Raw genomic sequence first — 26,350 nt, 5'->3', positions numbered from 1 at the left:
TAAGATTAAACAAAAAAAAATTTGAGCACATTATCCCTGTACCGGTCACAGAATATGAAAATAAATAAATGAAAATATATGTCTTGTTACCCATATTTTTCTTTTGAATCTCATGTAGGTTAACATTTTGTTTAGTTAAAGTGCTGCTTTATTGATATAGGTAATGAAATCTGAGTGACAGGGCAAAATAATATTGTTTAACCAGTCCGCTAAAACTTGAAATCGAAATACACTGCAAACAGCGTGAAAAGTCTGAAATAGTAATAACTAGAGTTACAAAGTTGGCAGACTCCAGATTTAAGAGTTGTGCCACGTTTGTAATAGGGTGATATATTTATGCGTATATAGGCAGTATCAAAATATTAGGAAGTTATATATAAATGAAAATGTTTGCAAATGTGTAGCTGAAATGGTCATTTCACTATTTGGATTTTAAAGGACAGAAACACCTTGTAATAAAAAGACTGTTCTGTACTATTAAAATAAATTAAATTATCAGTCAAGTGTGAAAACGTTCTGTGTACATTAACACAGTTTTTTCTGCAGTAGTTTTTTCACTGGTTAAATCCCCTCAATAACTTGCCTTATTTGGAGCAACCAGACTTGATGCCGAAGTAGCTGCTTTTTGTAAAAACAAACAAAAAAAACTCCATTGCTTTGCAATTGCTTATCTAATCACAAATTAGGGGCAGACATGTAGCAGGGTTAGTCTGCAGTGTGCATTTCCGACTTTCAGAATTAAAAACTCCCCAATTTCAGAGGTAACTAACAAGAGAAGAAGCAAAATAAATAATGAAAGTATTTTGCATTTCTTTTTATTATGCCTAATTAAAAAATGTATATTACAATCTCCAAGTGTTACATGTCCCTTTAACATATATGTATGTAACATGTGTATGCTCAAGTAATTAGCATTTACATTACAAGCGTACTGGCAGATTAAAGGAACACTTACAGTTAGCTTTACGTTATAATGAGGTAATTGATTGTGTTTATCGGATGTTTTTCAGCTACCAATATGCATTTTTAGAAACAATCACGTGTAATATACACTCTGAAATGGCCATAGAGGGTGAGATAGAAATTTAGGTATGTATTTATAGACATATACATGATACATACAGCTAGGATCTATTGTATGCAAACACTAGTGCAATTATAAACATTTTTTCTCTAGCACATCAGAACATTTACTTTTTGTATTTTATTTACCTTTAATGTTTCGTTTATAGAGGAAAATCGATAAGAGGTCATTCCTGCTAACTTAATGTAATCTGCCATATAACACTTGCAAAAGGGTTAAACACATACGGCTAGATTTAGAGTTGGGCGGTAGCCGTCAAAACCAGCGTTAGAGGCTCCTAACGCTGGTTTTGGGCTACCGCCGGTATTTAGAGTCAGTCATTAAAGGGTCTAACGCTCACTTTCCAGCCGCGACTTTTCCATACCGCAGATCCCCTTACGTCAATTGCGTATCCTATCTTTTCAATGGGATCTTTCTAACGCCGGTATTTAGAGTCGTGGCTGAAGTGAGCATTAGAAATCTAACGACAAAACTCCAGCCGCAGAAAAAAAACAGTAGTTAAGAGCTTTCTGGGCTAACGCCGGTTTATAAAGCTCTTAACTACTGTGCTCTACAGTACACTAACACCCATAAACTACCTATGTACCCCTAAACCGAGGTCCCCCCACATCGCCGCCACTCTATTAAAATTTTTTAACCCCTAATCTGCCGACCGCACACCGCTGCCACCTACATTATCCCTATGAAACCCTAATCTGCTGCCCCTAACACCGCCGACCCCTATATTATATTTATTAACCCCTAATATGCCGCCCCCAACGTCGCCGCTACCTACCTACACTTATTAACCCCTAATCTGCCGACCGGACCGCGCCGCTATTATAATAAAGTTATTAACCCCTAATCCGCCTCACTCCCGCCTCAATAACCCTATAATAAATAGTATTAACCCCTAATCTGCCCTCCCTAACATTGCCGACACCTAACTTCACGTATTAACCCCTAATCTGCCGATCGGAGCTCACCACTACTCTAATAAATTTTTAATTCTAACCCTAACCCTAACCCCCCCTAAATTAAATATAATTTTATTCTAACGAAATAAATTAACTCTTATTAAATAACTTATTCCTATTTAAAGCTAAATACTTACCTGTAAAATAAACCCTAATATAGCTACAATATAAATTATAATTATATTGTAGCTATTTTAGGATTAATATTTATTTTACAGGCAACTTTGTAATTATTTTAACCAGGTACAATAGCTATTAAATAGTTAATAACTATTTAATAGCTACCTAGTTAAAATAATAACAAAATTACCTGTAAAATAAATCCTAACCTAAGTTACAATTAAACCTAACACTACACTATCAATAAATTAATTAAATAAAATACCTACAATTATCTACAATTAAACCTAACACTACACTATCAATAAATAAATGAAATACAATTCCTACAAATAAATACAATTAAATAAACTAACTAAAGTACAAAAAATAAAAAAGAACTAAGTTACAAAAAATTAAAAAAATATTTACAAGCATTAGAAAAAAATTACAACAATTTTAAACTAATTACACCTACTCTAAGCCCCCTAATTAGACCCCCAATCGGAATTAAGGTAGGAAAATTCTGATTGGCTGATGGAATCAGCCAATCAGAATCAAGTTCAATCCGATTGGCTGATCCGATCAGCCAATCAGATTGAGCTCGCATTCTATTGGCTGATCGGAACAGCCAATAGAATGCGAGATCAATCTGATTGGCTGATCGGATCAGCCAATCGGATTGAACTTGAATCTGATTCCATCAGCCAATCAGAATTTTCCTACCTTAATTCCGATTGGCTGATAGAATCCTATCAGCCAATCGGAATTCGACGGACGCCATCTTAAAAGACGTCATTTAAAGGAACCGTCATTCGGCGAGTAGGCGTCGGTAGAAGAGGATGTTCCGTGTCGGCTGGAAGATGATGGCTCCGGAAGAAAGAAGATTGAAGATGCTGCTTCATAGAAGACTTCATCCCGATGATGGACTTCTTCAGCGCCCGCTTGGATCAAGACTTCAGCCCGATGATGGATTTCTTCAGCCGCCGCTTGGATCCAGACTTCAGCCCGAGGATGGACGTCACTCTTCAGCCCCCCGCTTGGGCTTGGATCAAGACTTCGGACCCTCTTCTGGACCGATCGGTGAACCTGGCATGGTGAAGACAAGGTAGGGAGATCTTCAGGGGCTTAGTGTTAGGTTTATTTAAGGGGGGGTTTGGGTTAGATTAGGGGTATGTGGGTGGTGGGTTGTAATGTGGGGGGGGTATTGTATGTTTTTTTTTTACAGGCAAAAGAGATGAATTCTTTGGGGCATGCCCCGCAAAGGGCCCTTTTAAGGGCTGGTAAGGTAAAAGAGCTTTGAACTTTTGTAATTTAGAATAGGGGTAGGGCATTTTTTTATTTTGGGGGTCTTTGTTATTTTATTAGGGGGCTTAGAGTAGGTGTAATTAGTTTAAAATTGTTGTAATTTTTTTCTAATGCTTGTATTTTTTGTAACTTAGTTCTTTTTTATTTTTTGTACTTTAGTTAGTTTATTTAATTGTATTTATTTGTAGGAATTGTATTTCATTTATTTATTGATAGTGTAGTGTTAGGTTTAATTGTAGATAATTGTAGGTATTTTATTTAATTAATTTATTGATAGTGTAGTGTTAGGTTTAATTGTAACTTAGGTTAGGATTTATTTTACAGGTAATTTTGTTATTATTTTAACTAGGTAGCTATTAAATAGTTATTAACTATTTAATAGCTATTGTACCTGGTTAAAATAATTACAAAGTTGCCTGTAAAATAAATATTAATCCTAAAATAGCTACAATATAATTATAATTTATATTGTAGCTATATTAGGGTTTATTTTACAGGTAAGTATTTAGCTTTAAATAGGAATAAGTTATTTAATAAGAGTTAATTTATTTCGTTAGAATAAAATTATATTTAACTTAGGGGGGTGTTAGGGTTAGGGTTATAATTAGCTTTAGGGGTTAAAAAATTTATTAGAGTAGCGGTGAGCTCCGATCGGCAGATTAGGGGTTAATACTTGAAGTTAGGTGTCGGCAATGTTAGGGAGGGCAGATTAGGGGTTAATACTATTTCTTATAGGGTTATTGAGGCGGGAGTGAGGTGGATTAGGGGTTAATACATTTATTATAGTAGCGCTCAGGTCCGGTCGGCAGATTAGAGGTTAATAAGTGTAGTTAGGTGGAGGCAACGTTGGGGGCGGCAGATTAGGGGTTAATAAATATAATATAGGGGTCGGCGATGTTAGGGCAGCAGATTAGGGGTACATAGGGATAATGTAGGTGGCGGGGGTGTACGGAGCGGCAGATTAGGGGTTAAAAATAATATGCATGGGTCAGCGATAGCGGGGGCGACAGATTAGGGGTTAATAAGTGTAAGGTTAGGGGTGTTTAGACTCGGGGTACATGTTAGAGTGTTAGGTGCAGACGTAGGAAGTGTTTCCCCCTAGGAAACAATGGGGCTGCGTTAGGAGCTGAACGCGGCTTTTTTGCAGGTGTTAAGTTTTTTTTCAGCTCAAACAGCCCCATTGTTTTCTATGGGGGAATCGTGCACGAGCACGTTTTTTAAGCTGGCCGCGTCCGTAAGCACCGCTGGTATCGAGAGTTGCAGTGGCGTTAAATTATGCTCTACACTCCCTTTTTGGAGCCTAACGCACTGAAAACCCAGCCATTCTGTGAACTCTAAATACCAGCGGTATTTAAAAGGTGCGGGGGAAAAAAAGCACGCATAGCTAACGCACCCCTTTGGCCGCAAAACTCTAAATCTAGGCGATAGTTAAATTCAGCTCCAGAGCAGCAATGCTAGCTGGTGAGCCAATGACAAGATTCATAGGTTTATAGCTTCCAATCACTCTCAGTAGTGTATTGCTGCACCTCAGAATATGTAGATATTCTTTTCAACAAATTAAACCAAGAGAAAGAAGTAAAATTGATAATAGACATAAATTGAAAATTGTCTTAATTACATGCTCTATCTGAATCATGAAAGTTTAATTTTTAAATGTAATTTTGACTTTCATACCCCTGACTATTAAGGGCAGATTACGAGTGGAGTGCAAAATTGAGCTTATGCGAGCATGAAATTTGTGCTCCACTCAGTAATACAAATGTGTGCTGGTATTACAAGTAAAGCGCAATGTAAACCAGACCTCGCATTTGCATTGCATGGAAGCTTTGTGCTCACAAGAGCTCACTTCCATAGGCTCCAATGGGAGCCTCGTTCTAATTCCGTGAGACACGGCTGAGAACCTAGCTCAGTGAAGGGGTAAGTCTCGCAGCGATGGGCAGAAAATATTTAGTATATATGTATATGAATATATAAATATATATTTATGTTTTTTGTGTATATACACATAGGAACACATAAATATATAGGTATATAAGCACATACATATATATTTATGTTTATTTGTGTATATACACATATGAACACATAAATATATAGGTATATAAGCACATACATATATATTTATGTTTGTGTATATACACATATGAACACATAAATATATAGGTATATAAGCACATACATATATATTTATGTTTGTGTATATACACATATGAACACATAAATATATAGGTATATGAGCACATACATATATATTTATGTTTGTGTATATACACATATGAACACATAAATATACAGGTATATAAGCACATACATATATATTTATAGGAATAACACAGTTCCCCATAGACCACTATGTAAAGGCATAAAACTGCTGATATTTTTTATTGTTAACAGGGATATGCACACTTAATTTGGGGGGCAATTGGGGGACCTTTTTAAAATTAACCTGACCTCTGATTAATTTTCGGAGCACTAATTGCTACCACAAACTCGATAAATTAGCACTCCACTTATAATCTAGCCCAACATGTTTTTACAAATGTTGCCACTGATGTGTAGAAATAATTCATATATTAAACCCACAATGACAGCTCTTAAAAAAATACTTTTTATATTTAGCCAAATTCTTGGAAACTTAAAATAGAGCATCTTAGTTTTATCTTAAAAAAAACATATCCTGTATTGAGGAAACAATTCTCAGGGAATGTTCAGGATAGAGAAAGTAAAATAGATATTTATGCACCAAACTGTTTATAGAGAAGAGTAGAGTATGGTTGAAAAATGAGACCTCATAAGCAGTAAAGTGAATTATAGCATGTAAGGTTTCTCACACTTCTTTTTGCATTTTATGCAACTTGCATATATAGGCATTAGACATTACTATGTACTAGTAGAATTTATGCTGTTTTTTGTTTTGAAAAGTATTGTTTAAGGCAGTTTGCACATTTATGTATAAACCAAATATACATTTCACTATATGAGATATTTTATTAAAGTGTTGGCTAGTTTCTATAACTTAAGTGCATATTCTATTCCATTAAAGCCTATGGGGATCTTTGAAACTAAATACTTTGATAAGCTTTTCAGTTAGAATAGAGCATGTTCCATAAAAAAGAAGATGAAAAAATACCTAGAGCATGCATAATAAAACAATCTCTAAATACAAAATACAAACAGGAAATCATGCTCCATGGCAAAAGATCCCACAAGCGCCAAAGTAAACAGAAGCACTGTACACAATAAGAAATACTCTAACAAGTTCTTCAAGCAGTTATTAAAAAAAAGAAAAAGTGTTAAAGGGCCATGAAACCCATACTTTTCTTCCATAATTCAGCTAGAACATATAATTTTAAACAACTTTCCAATTCACTTCTATTATCAAAATTGCCGAATTTTCTTGGTATCCATTGTTGAAACAGCAGCAGCAATGCACTGCTGGGAGCCAGCTGAACTCATCTGGTGAGCCAATTACAAGAAACATTTACTTGCAGCACCAATCAGCAGCTAGCTCCCAGTGGTGCATTGCTGATACTGAGCCAACCTAGGTATGGTTTTCATCTAAGGATACCAAGAGAACAAAGCAAATTAATTGTAAAGTTGTTTAAAATCACATGCTCTATCTGAAACATGAAAGAAAAGTTTTAGGTTTCATGTCCCTTTAAGATGAGAAACGTGTTACAGTGTGTTTTTACTGTTTAATTATTATTTTATTAAGTAGTCATCAATACCAGGGGGTTTCTTTCATCAACGGTTCTGTTTCATTTGTGGATCACTACGGGTGCTCCAGTTTGGGTAATGCAGAAGAAGATGGTTGTTCTATGTTGATTGGGTATTTTAGCCAACTGGGAGGCAGCACATGACCCAGATGGCTTTTTATGCACTGTTTGAGTGCGCTTCACTTGTGCGTATGTTTTCTATTGTGGAGAGTTGCTTCTCTTTACTTTGGAACATGTGGGATATTGTGCCTTGGGATCCTGTATTTTGTGTCAGTTCTTTGCTGGTCATGTGGGTCTGATTGTGGTGTCCACCATCGGAGAGTTGTACTCAAGACAACAATACTGTTTTTTGGGACTGGCTCCTCTGACGATTTGTATATTCTCTGTGCCTAATGGGGAACGTGGTAGGAGGTTTCTAGAGACTGACATTTTAACACTAAATACAGACAATAAATGATTGTAAAATTAACAACAGTGACAGAAAAACATTTTCATTTCAAATTACGTGATGCCATACAAGGGGTTGATGTAATTTACTAATTGTGAACAATCAATAGACCTAGACAACTGTAGGGTTAAAGGGAACATAAAACCATACATATTTATTTCATGACTCTGGTAGAACTTGCAATTTTCCAGTTTACTTATGTTATCAAATTTGCTTCATTCTCTTGTTATCGTTTGTTGAAGGAGCATCAATGCACTACTAGGAGCTAGCTGAACATATTGGGTAAGCCAATGACAAGAGTATCTATGCACAGCTACCAAGCAGCAGCTAACTTCCAATAGGGCATATCTGCGTCTGAGCCTACATAGGTATGATTTTCAACAAAGGATATCAAGAGAAAAATGGGAAATTGTTTGAACCCAAATTCAGATAGAGCATGCAATTTTAAGCAACTTTCTAATTTACTCCTATTATCTATTTTTCTTCGTTCTCTTGCTATCTTTGGCCTAGATTTGGAGTTTTGCGTTAGAAGGGGTGCGTTAGCTACGCATGCTTTTTTCTGGCCGCACCTTTTAAATACCGCTGGTATTTAGAGTTCACAGAATGGCTGAGTTAGGCTCCAAAAAAGGAGCGTAGAGCATAATTTACCGCCACTTCAACTCTCGATACCAGCGGTGCTTACGGACGCGGCCAGCTTCAAAAACGTGCTCGTGCACGATTCCCCCATAGGAAACAATGGGGCAGTTTGAGCTGAAAAAAAACCTAACACCTGCAAAAAAGCAGCGTTCAGCTCCTAACGTGGCCCCATTGTTTCCTATGGGGAAACACTTCCTATGTCTGCACCTAACACCCTAAGATGTACCCCGAGTCTAAACACCCCTAACCTTACACTTATTAACCCCTAATCTGCCGACCCCGCTATCGCTGACACCTGCATATTTTTTTTAACCCCTAATCTGCCGCTCCGTACACCACCGCCACCTACATTATCCCTATGTACCCCTAATCTGCTGCCCCTAACAGCGCCGACCCCTATATTATATTTATTAACCCCTAATCTGCCCCCCACAACGTCGCCGCTACCTACCTACACTTATTAACCCCTAATCTGCCGACCGCATCTCACCGCTACTATAATAAAGTTATTAACCCCTAATCCGCCTCACTCCCGCCTCACTAACCCTATAAGAAATAGTATTAACCCCTAATCTGCCCTCCCTAACATCGCCGACACCTAACTTAAATTATTAACCTCAAATCTGCCGATCGCACCTCACCGCTAATATAATAAATGGATTAACCCCTAAAGCTAAGTCTAACCCTAACACTAACACCCCCCTAAGTTAAATATAATTTAAATCTAACGAAATAAATTAACTCTTATTAAATAAATTATTCCTATTTAAAGATAAATACTTACCTGTAAAATAAAGCCTAATATAGCTACAATATAAATTATAATTATATTGTAGCTATTTTAGGATTAATATTTATTTTACAGGCAACTTTGTAATTATTTTAACCAGGTACAATAGCTATTAAATAGTTAAGAACTATTTAATAGCTAAAATAGTTAAAATAATAACAAAATTACCTGTAAAATAAATCCTAACCTAAGTTACAATTAAACCTAACACTACACTATCAATAAATTAATTAAATACAATACCTACAATTATCTACAATTAAACCTAACACTACACTATCAATAAATTAATTAAATACAATACCTACAAATAACTACAATTAAATAAACTAACTAAAGTACAAAAAATAAAAAAATATTTACAAAGATTAGAAAAATATTACAACAATTTTAAACTAATTACACCTACTCTAAGCCCCCTAATAAAATAACAAAGACCCCCAAAATAAAAAAATGCCCTACCCTATTCTAAATTAAAAAAGTTCAAAGCTCTTTTACCTTACCAGCCCTGAAAAGGGCCATTTGCGGGGCATGCCCCAAATAATTCAGCTCTTTTGCCTGTAAAAAAAACATACAATACCCCTCCAACATTACAACCCACCACCCACATACCCCTAATCTAACCCAAACCCCCCTTAAATAAACCTAACACTAAGCCCCTGAAGATCTTCCTACCTTATCTTCACCATACCAGGTTCACCGATCCGTCCTCTGAAGTCTTCATCCAAGCCTCCGAAATCTTCATCCAAGCCCAAGCGGGGGCTGGCGATCCATCATCCGGCTGAAGTCTTCTATCAAGCGGCGGCTGAAGAGGTCCAGAAGAGGCTCCAAAGTCTTCATCCTATCCGGGAAGAAGAGTAGATCCGGACCGGCAACCATCTTGATCCAAGCGGCATCTTCTATCTTCATCCGATGACGAACGGCTCCATGTTGAAGACCTCCGACGCGGATCCGTCCTCTTCTTCCGACGACCAACTGAAGAATGAAGGTTCCTTTAAGGGACGTCATCCAAGATGGCGTCCCTCGAATTCTGATTGGCTGATAGGATTCTATCAGCCAATCGGAATTAAGGTAGGAAAATTCTGATTGGCTGATGGAATCAGCCAATCAGATTCAAGCTCAATCCGATTGGCTGATTGGATCAGCCAATCAGATTGAGCTCGCATTCTATTGGCTGTTTGGATCAAGATGGTTGCCGGTCCGGAACTACTCTTCTTCCCGGATAGGATGAAGACTTTGGAGCCTCTTCTGGACCTCTTCAGCCGCCGCTTGATAGAAGACTTCAGCCGGATGATGGATCGCCAGCCCCCGCTTGGGCTTGGATGAAGATTTCGGAGGCTTGGATGAAGACTTCAGAGGACGGATCGGTGAACCTGGTATGGTGAAGATAAGGTAGGAAGATCTTCAGGGGCTTAGTGTTAGGTTTATTTAAGGGGGGTTTGGGTTAGATTAGGGGTATGTGGGTGGTGGGTTGTAATGTTGGGGGGGGAATTGTATTTCTTTTTTTACAGGCAAAAGAGCTGAATTATTTGGGGCATGCCCCGCAAATGGCCCTTTTCAGGGCTGGTGAGGTAAAAGAGCTTTGAACTTTTTTAATTTAGAATAGGGTAGTGCATTTTTTTTATTTTGGGGGTCTTTGTTATTTTATTAGGGGGTTAGAGTAGGTGTAATTTAAAATTGTTGTAATATTTTTCTAATGTTTGTAAATATTTTTTTATTTTTTGTAACTTAGTTCTTTTTTATTTTTTGTACTTTAGTTAGTTTATTTAATTGTAGTTATTTGTAGGTATTGTATTTAATTAATTTGTTGATAGTGTAGTGTTAGGTTTAATTGTAGATAATTGTAGGTATTTTATTTAATTAATTTATTGATAGTGTAGTGTTAGGTTTAATTGTAACTTAGGTTAGGATTTATTTTACAGGTAATTTTGTAATTATTTTAACTATTTTAGCTATTAAATAGTTAATAACTATTTAATAGCTATTGTACCTGGTTAAAATAATTACAAAGTTGCCTGTAAAATAAATATAAATCCTAAAATAGCTACAATATAATTATTTGTTATATTGTAGCTATATTAGCGTTTATTTTACAGGTAAGTATTTATCTTTAAATAGGAATAATTTATTTAATAAGAGTTAATTTTTTTCGTTAGATTTAAATTATATTTAACTTAGGGGGGTGTTAGTGTTAGGGTTAGACTTAGCTTTAGGGGTTAATCCATTTATTATAGTAGCGGTGAGGTGCGATTGGCAGATTAGGGGTTAATAATTGAAGTTAGGTGTCGGCGATGTTAGGGAGGGCAGATTAGGGGTTAATACTATTTCTTATAGGGTTAGTGAGGCGGGAGTGAGGGGGATTAGGGGTTCATAGGGATAACGTAGATGGCGGTGGTATACGGAGCGGCAGATTAGGGGTTAAAAATTTTAATCCAGTGGCGGCGATGTGGGGGGACCTCGGTTTAGGGGTGCATAGGTAGTTTATGGGTGTTAGTGTACTTTAGACCACAGTAGTTAAGAGCTTTATGAACCGGCGTTAGCCCAAAAAGCTCTTAACTCCTGTTTTTTTTCTGCGGCTGGAGTCTTGTCGTTAGATTTCTAACGCTCACTTCAGCCACGACTCTAAATACCAGCGTTAGAAAGATCCCATTGAAAAGATAGGATATGCAAATGGCATAGGGGGATCTGCGGTATGGAAAAGTCGCGGCTGGAAAGTGAGCGTTAGACCCTTTCCTGACTGACTCCAAATACCAGCGGGCGGTAAAAACCAGCGTTAGGAGCCTCTAACGCTGGTTTTGACGGCTACCGCCCAACTCTAAATCTAGGCGTTAATTTGAAAAAAAAGCATCTAAGTTTTTTTTGGTTCAGAACTATGGACAGCACTTTTTTATTGGTGGATGAATTTATCCAACAATCAGCAAGAACAACCCAGGTTGTTCACCAAAAATGGGCCGGCATCTAAACTTACATTCTTGCATTTAAAATAAAGATATCAAGAGAATGAAGAAAATGTGATAATAAGAGTAAATTAGAAAGTTGCTTAAAATTTCATGCTCTATCTGAATCACGAAATAAATTTTTTTGGTTCAGTGTCCCTTTAAGTGAACAAATAGTTATATCATGAGAAAGCATGTAGCACAGTCTATTTCTAACATTGAACTAAAGGTGTAAAATGTTTGCTTCCTGCAGGTACGGAAACATGTGAATGATTTATATGAGGATCTACGGGATGGACATAACTTAATCTCTCTATTAGAGGTGCTCTCTGGAGATACCCTGGTAAGTGCTTATATTTTGTAAATCAAGGGAAATAACAAAGCAAATAAATATAGCTAGTAAGAGAATAGACAGTTTATTTTATGGAGATTTTCTTTGTATTCCCTCTATATAGTTTATTCTATGTTCCTATCATCTCTACTCCTTTTCCTATGTAATAATGACCTTTACACTACTTATCAAGGAATAGGAAAGCTGGAGATATTTTGGTGCTAGACGAGACATTGTTGTAACTACATCTTAGAAAAGATAAACAGTGGAAAATGGCATCTGATGACATCTAAATCCTGTTCTTAATAATTCAAAGATATTTGTGAAAGAAAGTGCAATTAAAAAAATGCAACTATCTGTTAAAGAAAATGACATTTCAAATAATTTAAATGTCTCCCTCTGCTTGGGTGCATGACGGTCACCTTTTAATGCTAATGGTAATAAGCTTCTAGCTGTCCTATCAAATCTACCTGCCCAATAGAACTGAATCTGATACATCACATGTCTATGGACAGCTCAACATTAGAATTACAAGAGTGAGAGGGAATTCTGCACCTTGGTGTAGCCCAACATCAAATGTATCTTCGTCTTGCCAAATAAAAAAAACAGCTTTGTCTGTGTCCTCCTCACCCATTTTGTCTTTAAAGTGAAGGTCAGTTTTCATCAATGAGTGCCCGGTTTTTAAAAATATTTTTAAAAACAACGGCACTTTCATTGATGAAAATTTACATTGCACTGGATTTGAAGAAATACTTACCTTTTACTTCTGCAAAACCGGATCGCCGATCTCAGCCTCAGTTCCTCTGTACTGACGTCAGAAATGACAAAACCGGCTTACTCCAATCATGGCTTGCACCCCAGAGCGTCCAGCTTGTGATGCCTGGCTGTGATTGGAGGAAGCCAGTTTCGTCATTGCTGTGGTCTACAGCAGGAAGAAGAAGGAGGGGGATCGTCGATCCGGCTTTGCAGGAGTAAAAGGTAAGTATTTCTTCAAATCCATTGTTAATTTTCATGAAAATGCCCCTGTTTTTAAAAGTATTTTTAAAAACCGGGCACTCAATGATGAAAATTGACCTTCACTTTAACTCTGCACCTTTTCTTCTTTCTTTGGTTTTATTACTTTTTTTGCCTTATATATTATTTATTATCAGCCTTTCACTTCTATCCCTTATTTCACTCATTATTTCCATCTCCTCTTTGATTGTACCTGTTCCTCTGATTTTTCTCTCATTGCCCCGCTGTCCTCTGCTTCCTGTTCTCTACAAACCAATCCATTCTCTCATTGCCCCTCTGTCCTCTGCTTCCTGTTCTCTACAAACCAATCCATTCTCTCATTGCCCCTCTGTCCTCTGCTTCCTGTTCTCTACAAACCAATCCATTCTCTCATTGCCCCTCTGTCCTCTGCTTCCTGTTCTCCATTCTCTCTATTGTCCCCTCTTCTTTCATTCTTTGTGATATCTCCCTCTCTCTCTTATTGCCCTTCATTTTCTCTCACGCCCCTTTCTTACCTCCTCTCAGTGCCCTTGTACTAAATGTGCTATTTTATCTAATTGTCTCCTTTTGCTGTCCCTCTCTTAGCTATTAAAAATCACAAATTATTTTTTGCTACTTAGATGTTGACCATAATTTTTTTTTTAATGTAATCTGTTTTAGAATTGAAAGATATGGGTTGAATTGAAGTGAATAAGAATTAATATGTGATTAATTTTGTCTTAATATGCAAAAAAACATTTAAAATACTTATATATGTGCTATCTCAAACTAAATGAGTGGTTTCAATATAGGTCTAAAAAGAAATTACATTAGCAGAAAATGTATTATTGCTCACAAGAGCAGTAGTCTTTTTATTTAAAGGGATATGAAAAAGTGCTCCTTTAGTAAAAAATATAAACGTTAAATCAAAGTAAACATTAAAAGAATCAGATTGTGTTAAAAAAAACAGCAAACAACTAACTTGTTTTATTGCAAAGTGTGCACGTAATTCTCAGTGTATCCACTTTCTATAGTGACATAAGGGAGCTGACATGCTGAGAACTTAAGTTGCATTCTGCTTCTTCTGAGCATGGGCAAGAAACCTACTTCCTGTTTCTTTAGCCTTCACTGAACAGTAAACCAGCTCATATTGCTATAGAAGATTTATGACATTAGACTATTTATGCCTTCCTGTAGAGACCCCAGCCTTGTGGGACTGTAACATGAAGTAATTGACCCTGCACAAACAAAGTTAAAAAATAAATAAAAGTTAAAATTAATTGTAGTAAATTTTATTACAGCAATCAAACAGATTTAAATCCCTTTAACTTATTAAACAACCCTCATATTACAGATACTAGGGGCTTTACTGAGCAATATACCCCCCATACCACTAGTTATTACATAAGTCATATTGTGTGCCACAAAATATGATGCTACCTCTTCTCCTGTATAGGCTGTGATAGTTTTACATTCACTATGCTTTGCTGCCTAATAAACTTTCTAAAAACAGTTTAATGATATTAGTGTTCAGGGATATCTCATTTTATATTTTCAAACTGATACCAAATCATTTGTGACCCTGCATAGCAATGATTTTTATAACTCTCTAGCACCAAAAGTCAAAAACTCTTTCTTGATGTTGCCCCAATTGTTAGTCTGTGTTTCTGTGGTGATCATTACTTCCTAGACTGGGTATTCCTCCTCTTCATTATGTTCTTTTCATGCTTTTTCTCCTCATTTGTGGTGTGTGTCTCTGCTGTGCTTCTTCTTGTCCTATCTGTTGTGTTCATTAGCCGAGGGAACGGGATTTTTTGAAGACCTTGCGGTTGGTGAGTTCCTCAGACGCATGCGAGTATGAACAGCATGAGGATTTGGAGGATGAGGATAAGGGGGTAGGTGTTACCCCCATAACAATACTAATACGTGTTTAGCTTTGCAGTGACTGGGATAATTGACTTTTAGATGCAAATAAGCTACTAGTTATATATTGCTAACAGCTATCTGAAGGCCTTGTTCAATATAACTGTTTTTGTGCATAGCTCTTGCCTACTGGAGAAGGCTGTTTACAGCTCTATCTGGCGGCCAAGGGGTTAAATAACAAAACAAGGATATATATATAAACTTTATTGGGTTTAACAGGTTTCAACCAATATAGTAATATTAACACCAATAACAGCTGTGTGACAGTAGATGAACAGCATCTTATGCTGTCTTCTGACAAAAACGGATTCATTATATCTTTTAAATAACTAGTTTGTTGTACCTGTAAGTAAGAGAAAAGCAAAAAAATACACCATACATTCTTTTAATCGCTGATGCCAAATCACCTCCAATCTAGAGGTGTCAGAGATTTATATTTTTTATATATTTTAATAAACCTAAATGTGTTTATTTGTCACTTAAGAGTTGCTAGTTGTTTGCCTTTAGCATTTTAGGACATATCTCATTAATAGGTACGTCACCCAGTCTAATTATTCCATGCTGTATACGTACAACTAAGACATATCCAGGGAGACTAACAAGATAATTCAACACTGGAAAAAAGTAAAGTGGTTGTAAAAAATGTCAATAATTGAAAATTTGCTGTAAAATACAATGCAGCAAACAACTGATTACAGCAATGTATATGTGTAATATCTACAAGGAATAATCTCCTCAATGTATAATGACACAGGAAAATAAGTACATTCAAAACACAAATTATCCTACACCTTTATCCTATACCTTTATCCTACACCTTTACCCTGCACCTTTATCCTACACATTTATCCTATACCTTTACCGTACACCTTTATCCTACACCTTTACCCTACACCTTTATCCTATACCTTTATCCTACACCTTTACCCTGCACCTTTATCCTACACATTTATCCTACACCTTTACCCTACACCTTTATCCTATACCTTTACCATACACCTTTATCCTACACCTTTACCCTACACCTTTATCCTATACCTTTATCCTACACCTTTACCCTGCACCTTTATCCTACACATTTATCCTATACCTTTATCCTTTACCCTATACCTTTATCCTACACCTTTACCCTACACCTTTATCCTACACCTTTACCCTACACCTTTATCCTATACCTTTATCCTGCACCTTTACCCTACACCTTTATCCTACACATTTATCCTATACCTTTATCCTTTACCCTATACCTTTATCCTACACCTTTACCCTACACCTTTATCCTATACCTTTATCCTGCACCTTTACCCTACACCTTTATCCTACACATTTATCCTATACCTTTATCCTTTACCCTACACTTTTATCCTATACCTTTATCCTTTACCCTACACTTTTATCCTATACCTTTATCCAACACCTTTATCCTATACCTTTATACTACACTTTTATCATACACCTTTATCTTAATACCTTTATCCTACACCTGTATCCTATATCTTTACCCTATACCTTTATCCTGCACCTTTACCCTACACCTTTATCCTACACATTTATCCTATACCTTTATCCTTTACCCTACACTTTTATCCTATACCTTTATCCAACACCTTTATCCTATACCTTTATACTACACTTTTATCATACACCTTTACCCTAAAAATTTACCCTACACCTTTACCCTACACCTTTAACCTACACCTTTACCCTACACATGTATCCTACACCTCTACCCTGCACCTTTACCCTACACCTTTATCCTATACTTTACCCTGCAACTTTACCCTACACCTTTGTTCTATACCTTTACCCTAAAACTTTATCCTACACCTTTCCCCCACACCTTTACCCTACACCTTTACCCTACACATTTTCCCTACAACTTTACCCTACACCTTTATCCTACACCTTTATCATGTACCTTTACCCTGCACTTTTACCTTGCACCTTTACCCTACACCTTTACCCTGCACCTTTACCCTGCACATTTATCCTATACCTTTACCCTACAACTTTTCCCTGCACCTTTTCTCTACACATTTATTCTATACCTGTATCCTATACCTTTACATTACACCTTTATCCTACACCTTTACCCTGCAACTTTACCCTACACCTTTACCCTATACCTTTACCCTACACCTTTACCCTATACCTTTACCCTACACCTTTACCCTACACCTTTACCCTACACCTTTATCCTACAACTTTATCATGTACCTTTACCCTGCACCTTTACCTTGCACCTTTACCCTACACCTTTACCCTGCACCTTTACCCTGCACATTTATCCTATACCTTTACCCTACAACTTTTCCCTGCACCTTTTCTCTACACATTTATTCTATACCTGTATCCTATACCTTTACATTACACCTTTATCCTACACCTTTACCCTGCAACTTTACCCTACACCTTTACCCTATACCTTTACCCTACACCTTTACCCTATACCTTTACCCTACACCTTTACCCTGCACCTTTACCCTACACCTTTACCCTACACCTTTACCCTACACCTTTATCCTACAACTTTATCCTACACCTTTACCCTGCACCTTTACCCTGCACATTTACCCTACACCTTTATCGTACACCTTTACCCTGCACCTTTATCCTACACATTTATCCTACACCTTTATCCTACACATTTACCCTACACCTTTATCCTACACCTTTACCCTGCAATTTTACCCTACACCTTTATCCTATACCTTAATCTTACACCTTTACCCTGCAACTTTACCCTACACCTTTAAACTGCTTTGTAATTGATTGTTTTATAACTGAAGGGCTCTCCTTTGAAATCTTTATACCTATTAATTAATTTTTCTGTTTTTAAAACAGCTATTATGCGCATAGCATTCAGGCAATGCTATTAAACTAAACAGTATAACAACATATTTTCTGCACAGTTAGGACAGTTGAGAAACGTATTCCAAGGATAAAGGTGTAGGGAAAAGGTATAGGATACAGGTGTAGGATAAAGGTGTAGGGTAAATGTATAGGATACAGGTGTAGGATAAAGGTATTAGGATAAAGGTGTATGATAAAAGTGTAGGATAAAGGTGTAGTATAAATGTATAGGATAAAGGTGTAGGATAAAGGTGAAGGGTAAAGGTGCAGGATAAAGTTGTAGGATAAAGGTTTAGGATAAAGGTATAGGATAAAGGTGTAGGGTAAAGGATAAAGGTATAGGATAAATGTGTAGGATAAAGGTATAGGGTAAATGTGTAGGATAAATGTGTAGGATAAAGGTGCAGGGTAAAGGTGTAGGATAAAGGTATAGGATAAAGGTATATGATAAATGTGTAGGATAAAAGTGCAGGGTAAAGATGTAGGATAAAGGTATAGGATTAAGGTGTAGGGTAAAGGTGTAGGGTAAAGGTGTAGGATAAAGGTGTACAGTAAAGGTATAGGATAAAGGTGTAGGGTAAAGGTGTAGGGTAAAGGTGTAGGGTAAAGGTATAGGGTAAAGGTGTAGGGTAAAGGTGTAGGATAAAAGTGTAGGGTAAAGGTATAGGATACAGGTGTAGGGTAAAGGTGTAGGGTAAAGGTGTTGGATAAAGGTGTAGGGTAAAGGTATAGGATACAGGTGTAGGATAAAGGTGTAGGGTAAAGGTGTAGGGTAAAGGTATAGGGTAAAGGTGTAGGATAAAGGTGTAGGATAAAGGTATAGGGTAAAGATGCAGGGTAAAGGTGTATGATAAAGGTGTAGGGTAAAGGTATAGGATACAGGTGTAGGATAAAGGTATTAGGATAAAGGTATAGGGTAAAGATATAGGATACAGGTGTAGGATAAAGGTATAGGATAAAGGTGTAGGGTAAAGGATAAATGTATAGGATAAATGTGTAGGGTAAAGGTGCAGGATAAAGGGTGTAGGATAAAGTTGTAGAATAAAGGTATAGGATAAAGGTGTAGGATAAAGTTGTAGAATAAAGGTATAGGATAAAGGTGTAGGATAAAGTTGTAGAATAAAGGTATAGGATAAAGGTGTAGGGTAATGGATAAAGGTATTGGATACAGGTGTAGGATAAAGGTATAGGATAAAGGTATTAGGATAAAGTTGTAGAATAAAGGTATAGGATAAAGGTGTAGGGTAATGGATAAAGGTATAGGATAAATGTGTAGGATAAAGGTGCAGGGTAAAGGTGTAGGATAAAGGTATAGGATAAAGGTGTAGGGTAATGGATAAAGGTATATGATAAATGTGTAGGATAAAGGTGCAGGGTAAAGGTGTAGGATAAAGGTATAGGATAAAGGTGTAGGGTAAAGGTATAGGATAAAGGTGTAGGGTAAAGTTGCATGGTAAAGGTGTAGGATAAAGGTGTAGGGTAAAGGTATAGGGTAAAGGTGTAGAATAAATATGTAGGGTAAAGGTGTAGAGTAAATGTATAGGGTAAAGGTGTAGGGTAAAGGTGTAGGATAAAGTTGTAGGGTAAATGTGTAGGGTAAAGGTTTAGGGTAAAGGTGTAGGATAAATGTGTAGGGTAAAGGTGTAGGGTAAAGGTGTAGGACAAAGTTGTAGGGTAAATGTGTAGGGTAAAGGTTTAGGGTAAAGGTGTAGGATAAAGGTGTAGGATAAAGGTATAAGGTAAAGGTATAGGGTAAAGGTGTAGGATAAATGTGTAGGATAAATGTGTAGGGTAAAGGTGTAGGATAAAGGTTTAGGGTAAAGGTGTAGGGTAAAGGTGTAGGGTAAAGGTGTAGAATAAATGTGTAGGGTAAAGGTGTAGGGTAAAGGTGTAGGATAAAGGTGTAGGATAAATGTTTAGGGTAAAGGTGTAGGGTAAAGGTATAGGGTAAATGTGTAGGATAAATGTTTAGGATAAAGGTGTAGGATAAAACACCGGCAACACCACTGTCAGATGTTTAAAAAAGACATAAGCAGTGTTTAAACCCTTAGCTGCCATAAAGCAGTGCCATGCAGTTGTGAATTAAATATAAACTTGTGTTTTAGTATTATAAGACTCGCCATGCATCCTGGAATGTTGTCATTTTTGTCCCCTTGTTGGCTTTTTATGTTTCCATGTGCAATCTAAGCCCTTACAGTGAGAATGGATTGCTCACAGTCTCTTAATACTGATTTGTTTGTTCTTTAGTTGCTATATGCTGTAACCAGCCTTTTATTCACCTCCTCTGACAATAAATGAAATGCTATATGATATTCTCTTTAGAATTACAATTGTCATTTGTGTACTGATACATTATTACAATACTGTACTCATTCTTTTTACCTGAGACCTATTGAGGAGTAGTGGACAAAAGGTTGTTTTGTTTGTCTTATTTTGTTTTTGTTTTTGTGGGTGTTATTTACTTCCCTTTTACAGAATAAAAAATTAGTCTTTATGGATTATTTTATGTTAAACTGCCAAGATGTTGAGATTATTTCCTAAAACTACTCTGCCTCAGTGGTACATACAGTATATTATAGGCTGAGTTGCTGATGTTTTCTTGCTTGAACAAGACGCAGTGATTTCATAACACTGAATGTACTAAACTGGCAAAACCTCAAAAAAAGATGCAAATTCCACTGGCTGGAAGACATATTTTAACCGCTTAAGGACAAGGCCATTTTTCAATTGTCTTACCCTTAAAGGGACAGTATACACTCATTTTCATATAACTGCATGTAATATACACTACTATAAAGAATAAGATGCACAGATACTGATATAAAAATCCAGTATAAAATGGTTTAAAAACTTACTTAGAAGCTTTCAGTTTAGCTCTGTTGAAAAGGTAGCTGGAAAGCCCAGTTCAAGTGGGAAATAAGACACTCCCCCCTTCTTTTGCATATGAAAAGACCCTTTACACAAACAGGAGCAAGCTGGAGAAGGTAGCTGACGGTATTCAAATAAAACTTTGGGGCTTGGTTAGGAGTCTGAAAATCAGAGCAATGTTATTTAAAAATAAGCAAAATTATACATTTAAAAAAAAAACAAAAAAAAACTTTATGGGCTTTATAAATAGATCATCTACAAAACATTTATGCAAAGAAAAAATGAGTTTATAATGACCCTTTAAGGACCAGGACTATTTTTACATTTCTGCAGTGTTTGTGTTTAACTGTAATTTTCCTCTTAATCATTTACTGTACCCACACATATTATATACCATTTTTTTTGCCATTAAATGGACTTTTTAAAGATACCATTATTTTCATCTTATCTTATAATTTACTATAAAAAATATATAAAATATGATGAAACAATGGAAAAAACATACTTTTTCTAAATTTGACCCCCAAAATCTGTTACACATCTACAACCACCAAAAAACTCCCATGCTAAATAGTTTCTAAATTTTGTCCTGAGTTTAGAAATACCCAATGTTAACATGTTCTTTGCTTTTTTTGCAAGTTATAGCGCAATAAACACAAGTAGCACTTTGCTATTTCCAAACCATTTTTTTCAAAATTAACAATCGTTACATTGTTACACTGATATCTGTCAGGAATCCCTGAATATCCCTTTACATGTATTTTTTTTTAGTAGACAACCCAAAGTATTGATCTAGGCCCATTTTGGTATATTTCATGCCACCATTTCACCGCCAAATGCGATCAAATAAAAAAAACCGCTAACTTTTTCACAAACTTTAGATTTCTCACTGAAATTATTTACAAACAACTTGTGCAATTATGGCACACATGGTTGTTGCTTTTTGGTAATTAGAAGGCCCCTAAATGCCACTGCGCACCACACTTGTATTATGCCCAGCAGTGAAGGGGCTTGTATGGAGCTTGTAGGGTTAATTTTAACTTTAGCGTAGTGTAGTAAACAACTCAAAGTATTGATCTAGTCCCATTTTGGTATATTTAATGCCACCATTTCACCGCCAAATGCAATCAAATTTTTTTTTTTTTACTTTTTCACTAACTTAAGGTTTCTCACTGAAATTATTTACAAACAACTTGTGCAATTATGGCACACATGGTTGTAAATGCCTCTCTGGGATCTCCTTTCTTCAGAAATAGCAGAGATATATGACTTTGGCGCTGCTTTTTGGTAATTAGAAGGCCCCTAAATGCCACTGCGCACCACACTTGTATTATGCCCTGCAGTGAAGGGGCTTGTATGGAGCTTGTAGGGTTAATTTTAACTTTAGCGTAGTGTAGTAAACAACTCAAAGTATTGATCTAGTCCCATTTTGGTATGTTTAATGCCACCATTTCACCTCCAAATGCAATCAAATATTTTTTTTTTTAACTTTTTCACTAACTTAAGGTTTCTCACTGAAATTATTTACAATTAGCTTGTGCAATTATGGCACAATTGGTTGTAAATGCTTCTCTGGGATCCCCTTTGTTCAGAAATAGCAGATATATATGGCTTTGACGTTGCATTTTGATAATTAGAAGGCAGCTAAATGTCGCTGCGCACCACACTTGTATTAGGCCCAGCAGTGAAGGGGTTAATTAGGTAGCTTCTTGGGTTAATTTTAGCTTTAGTGTAGAGATCTGCATCCCACCTGGCACATCCCAACCCCTGATCCCTCCCTGACCCCCCCCTCAAACAGCTCTCTTCCCTCCCCCACCTCACAATTGTCACCGCCATCTTAAGTACTGGCAGAAAGTACTAATTCAACAGTGATGGATCCCCAACTTACCTGATCCCCCCATACAGCTCTCTAACCCTCTCCCCCCTCTACCTATTCTCCACCATCTTGGGTACTGGCAGCTGTCTGCCAGTACCCAGTTTGCTCAAAACTAATTGCCCAGTTTGGTGAAACCCTTAATTTTCTGTAGTGTAGCTGACCCCTACCCTCCCAGATCCCATTAGAATTTATTTCCCACCCTCTTCCTTCCTCTACCTCCACCTCCCTCTACATCTCCCTCCCTCACTGGACTAAATAGAGCATGCGCGCACATACACACACACACGTGTGCGCATGCCCCGTGTGCTTCCGATCACTTGCGCTCTGATCCGGAAGTCCCTCCACGATGGGCCGCCCACCTGCCTCCCTGCTACATCTCCCACCCACCAACGATCGACACCATTGCTGGCCGATGCAGAGAGGGCCACAGAGTGGCTCTCTCTGAATCGGTGTGCCTAAAAAGGTATTGCAGTGATGCCTCAATATCGAGGCATCATGGCAATACCGGGAATTCAGCTGGAATCGATCAGGATTGCTTCCAGCCGCTTTAAAACCCCTAACGACGTACAGGGTACGTCGTTGGTCTTTAAGGTTGGTCTTTAAGGACCAGTTTGTGTATGACGTACCCTGTACGACATGTGTCGTTAAGGGTTTAAACGATTTTAATAGACTATGGAATTTCCATAATTTCTCCCCAGGATTTATTTAATTGGCACACCACCCGGCTGATTTTACTGGCCACCAGCTCAAATCTAAGCCAATATTAATCTAAAATGAACTAATGTTAAATGTTTTCAATGTTTGTTCCACAAATTATCATTCAATCAATCAGAATTTTTATTTTACAATATTGCAAAGCACTGCCCCCACCTGGCTACTTCATAGTACTATCTTGCTGGCACAATTTTCTGTGGAGAACACTAATAGTAATAAATATACAGTATTAATAATATTCAAATTTTCTGAAATGAATATGCTTTACTTTATTTTGTTTTTAAGTAAAACAACTTAACAATTCAATTTATTTTTACTTTGTGTTAAAGGGACAGTAAACACCAGAATTTGTGTTGTTTAAAAAGGTAGATAATCCCTTTATTACCCATTCCCCAATTTTGCATAACCAACACAGTTATAATAATATACTTTTTACCTCTGTGATTACCTTGTATCTATACCTCTGCAAACTGCCTCCTTATTTCAGTTCTATTGACAGACATGCATTTTTAGCCAATCAGTGCTGACTCCTAGGAGCTTCACGTGCCTGAGCTCAATGTTATCTGTATGAAACACATGAACTAATGCCCTCTAGTGGTGAAAACTGTAAAAATACTTTCCGATTAGAGGCAGTCTTCAAGGTCTAAGAAATTAGCACATGAACCTCCTAGATTTAGCTTTCAACTAAGAATACCAAGAGAACAAAGCAACATTGGTAATAAAAGTAAATTGGAAAGTTGTTTAAAATTACATTCCCTATTTAAATCATGAAAGATTTTTTTTACTTTACTGTCCCTTTAAGGCAAGTTCTGAAAGCATGTTATTAATATTTTTTTTATCATTTATTTGTCCAGCGCTACAACATTTCGTAGCGCTGTTAATGATTCCAATCAGCAGCTGATTTTGTGAAGACGTTATTCCAATAAATCATTTCAGTAATTCTCAAGCAGAGCACACAGGCACCTTCATGTATCTGTGACAGGTTATCCTGTTTTTTTTTAATACTAGTGGTAAATGAGCATCTGTAAAATGTGAATATGCACAATACAGCGGTAGATTCTATCCAGGCAAACACAAACCCCCATAGGTAACTTTAATGTAGATCTCTAAAGGGCAAAGCCATACAAGGTAAATAGGCCCTGGAGATTCGGGGAACAGCAGCAATAGTATTAGGAGTATAGTCAATACAAAAACTAACTGAAAATCACTATGCTCAGTAAGGGAATAATAGAATTCAGAGTCAGACAGTCTGGGTTAAAGCCTCACAGGGAAAAAAACAGCACAAAATCATTTAAATGCAGAGTTGAAAAACAAGCAACTACCAAGTCAGTACAAAACAAGGGGTTAATATAGAAGCATAGTCAAGTCAAAACAGTATATCCAAACAACAAACTGCCAGAGTAAGAGGTCAGAAACGCAATACACAAGCCACATCATGTCGCAAACAAAGAGCTAATATAGACTACTACAGTTAAGGAATAACTGATCCTCCTTAAAGGTACATCACACCTTAATGCAGCAGGGACAGAAATCACTCTTAGACAAATTCCTGTTATGACAAAGCACTACTGGGAGCTAGCGGAACACCTTGAATGAACCAATGACAATAGACATATATGTGGAACCACCAATCAGCAGCTAGCTCCCAGTATTGCATTGCTGCCCCTGAACCGAAATATGCTTTTCAGCAAACGTTACAAGAAGAATGAAGCAAATTAGACAATAACAGTAAATTGGAAAGGGGTTTAAAGTTGCACACTCTGAGGCCTATTTAACAAAGGTCTTGCAGACCTGATCCGACATTGCGGATCAGGTCCGCAAGACCTCGCTGAATGCGGATAGCAATACACTCTCCGTATTCAGCATTGCACCGTATTCAGCATTGCACCTGCAGACTCGTGGCCAATCGGCCGCCAGCAGGGAGGTGTCAATCAACCCAATCGTACTCGATCGTGTTGAATTGTGATGATTCCTGTCCACCTGCTCAGAGCAGACGGACAGGGTTATGGAGCATCGGTCTTTAGAACCGCTTCTAACCGTCTTTCTGAAGACTCGCCAGAAACACGGGCCCACAAGCTCCATACCGAGCTTGATAAATGGGCCTCTCTATCTGAATCATGATAGTTTAATTTTGACTTTATGGTCCCTTTCCAAATAGAGTGTCACAAAGCATGTCTGAACATCAATGTTCTGGGTGGGATTAGTAGATTTTGGATACAACAGAACATTTTTATTGGCTGATGGTTTGTGTCATGAGTCTTAGATTTAAAAAAACAAAAAAAAAAAAGATTTTACCCAGGGATCATAGCAAGTTTAAGACTTGCAGCACTCATCTTGTTCAAGCAACATAAATAATTTGCAGGGTTAAAAACATTAGATTATAAAATATAAAATAATATTTTGTAAGTAGTTACATGTAATTCACGTGTTATATTTATTAATTTAGCAACACTAATAGTAGTAAAATTCAACTAAGAATGACTTACTAATGGCAGATTTAAAAAAAAAATTGCCTAGATTACGAGTTTTGTGTTACGGTGCGGTACGACTATTACCACTGAAAAATTGGCCATTGCGCTGGAATGGCCGGTAATGCATATTACGAATTGCGGCGGTATAGGCTGTAACGCAAGCATTTTAGCCTTAACGCAACATCCATTCCGCACTCAAATAAATGACATTTGAGTGTGGGATTTTCCATGGCACTGTATTACAGGTTGTGCGTTCCGGATAAAATGCTTGCGTTACGACCTATAAAGACACAAGCTATTCCGCCATCTGAGAACAGTAGTTATGGATTTTGCAAAACATAAACTAAAGTGTTACAAGGTACACTAGCA

At 37.0% G+C, this 26,350-nt stretch overlaps 1 protein-coding gene across 1 annotated transcript in view; it reads left to right on the top strand.

Annotated features, from left to right (window-relative positions):
• The window catches only part of LOC128656482 (dystonin-like), a 958,955-nt gene that overhangs the window by 209,488 nt on the left and 723,117 nt on the right, over nt 1-26,350 (top strand). Inside the window, 1 exon segment of the mRNA XM_053710402.1 lies at nt 12,227-12,316. Within this exon segment, the coding sequence (XP_053566377.1) occupies nt 12,227-12,316 (90 nt within the window).

This window comes from Bombina bombina, chromosome 4 (assembly GCF_027579735.1).
Source record: "Bombina bombina isolate aBomBom1 chromosome 4, aBomBom1.pri, whole genome shotgun sequence".
Classification (NCBI taxonomy): domain Eukaryota; kingdom Metazoa; phylum Chordata; class Amphibia; order Anura; family Bombinatoridae; genus Bombina; species Bombina bombina.
The sequence above is the reverse complement of the archived record's forward strand: the minus strand, read 5'-3'. Positions and strand labels throughout refer to the sequence as shown.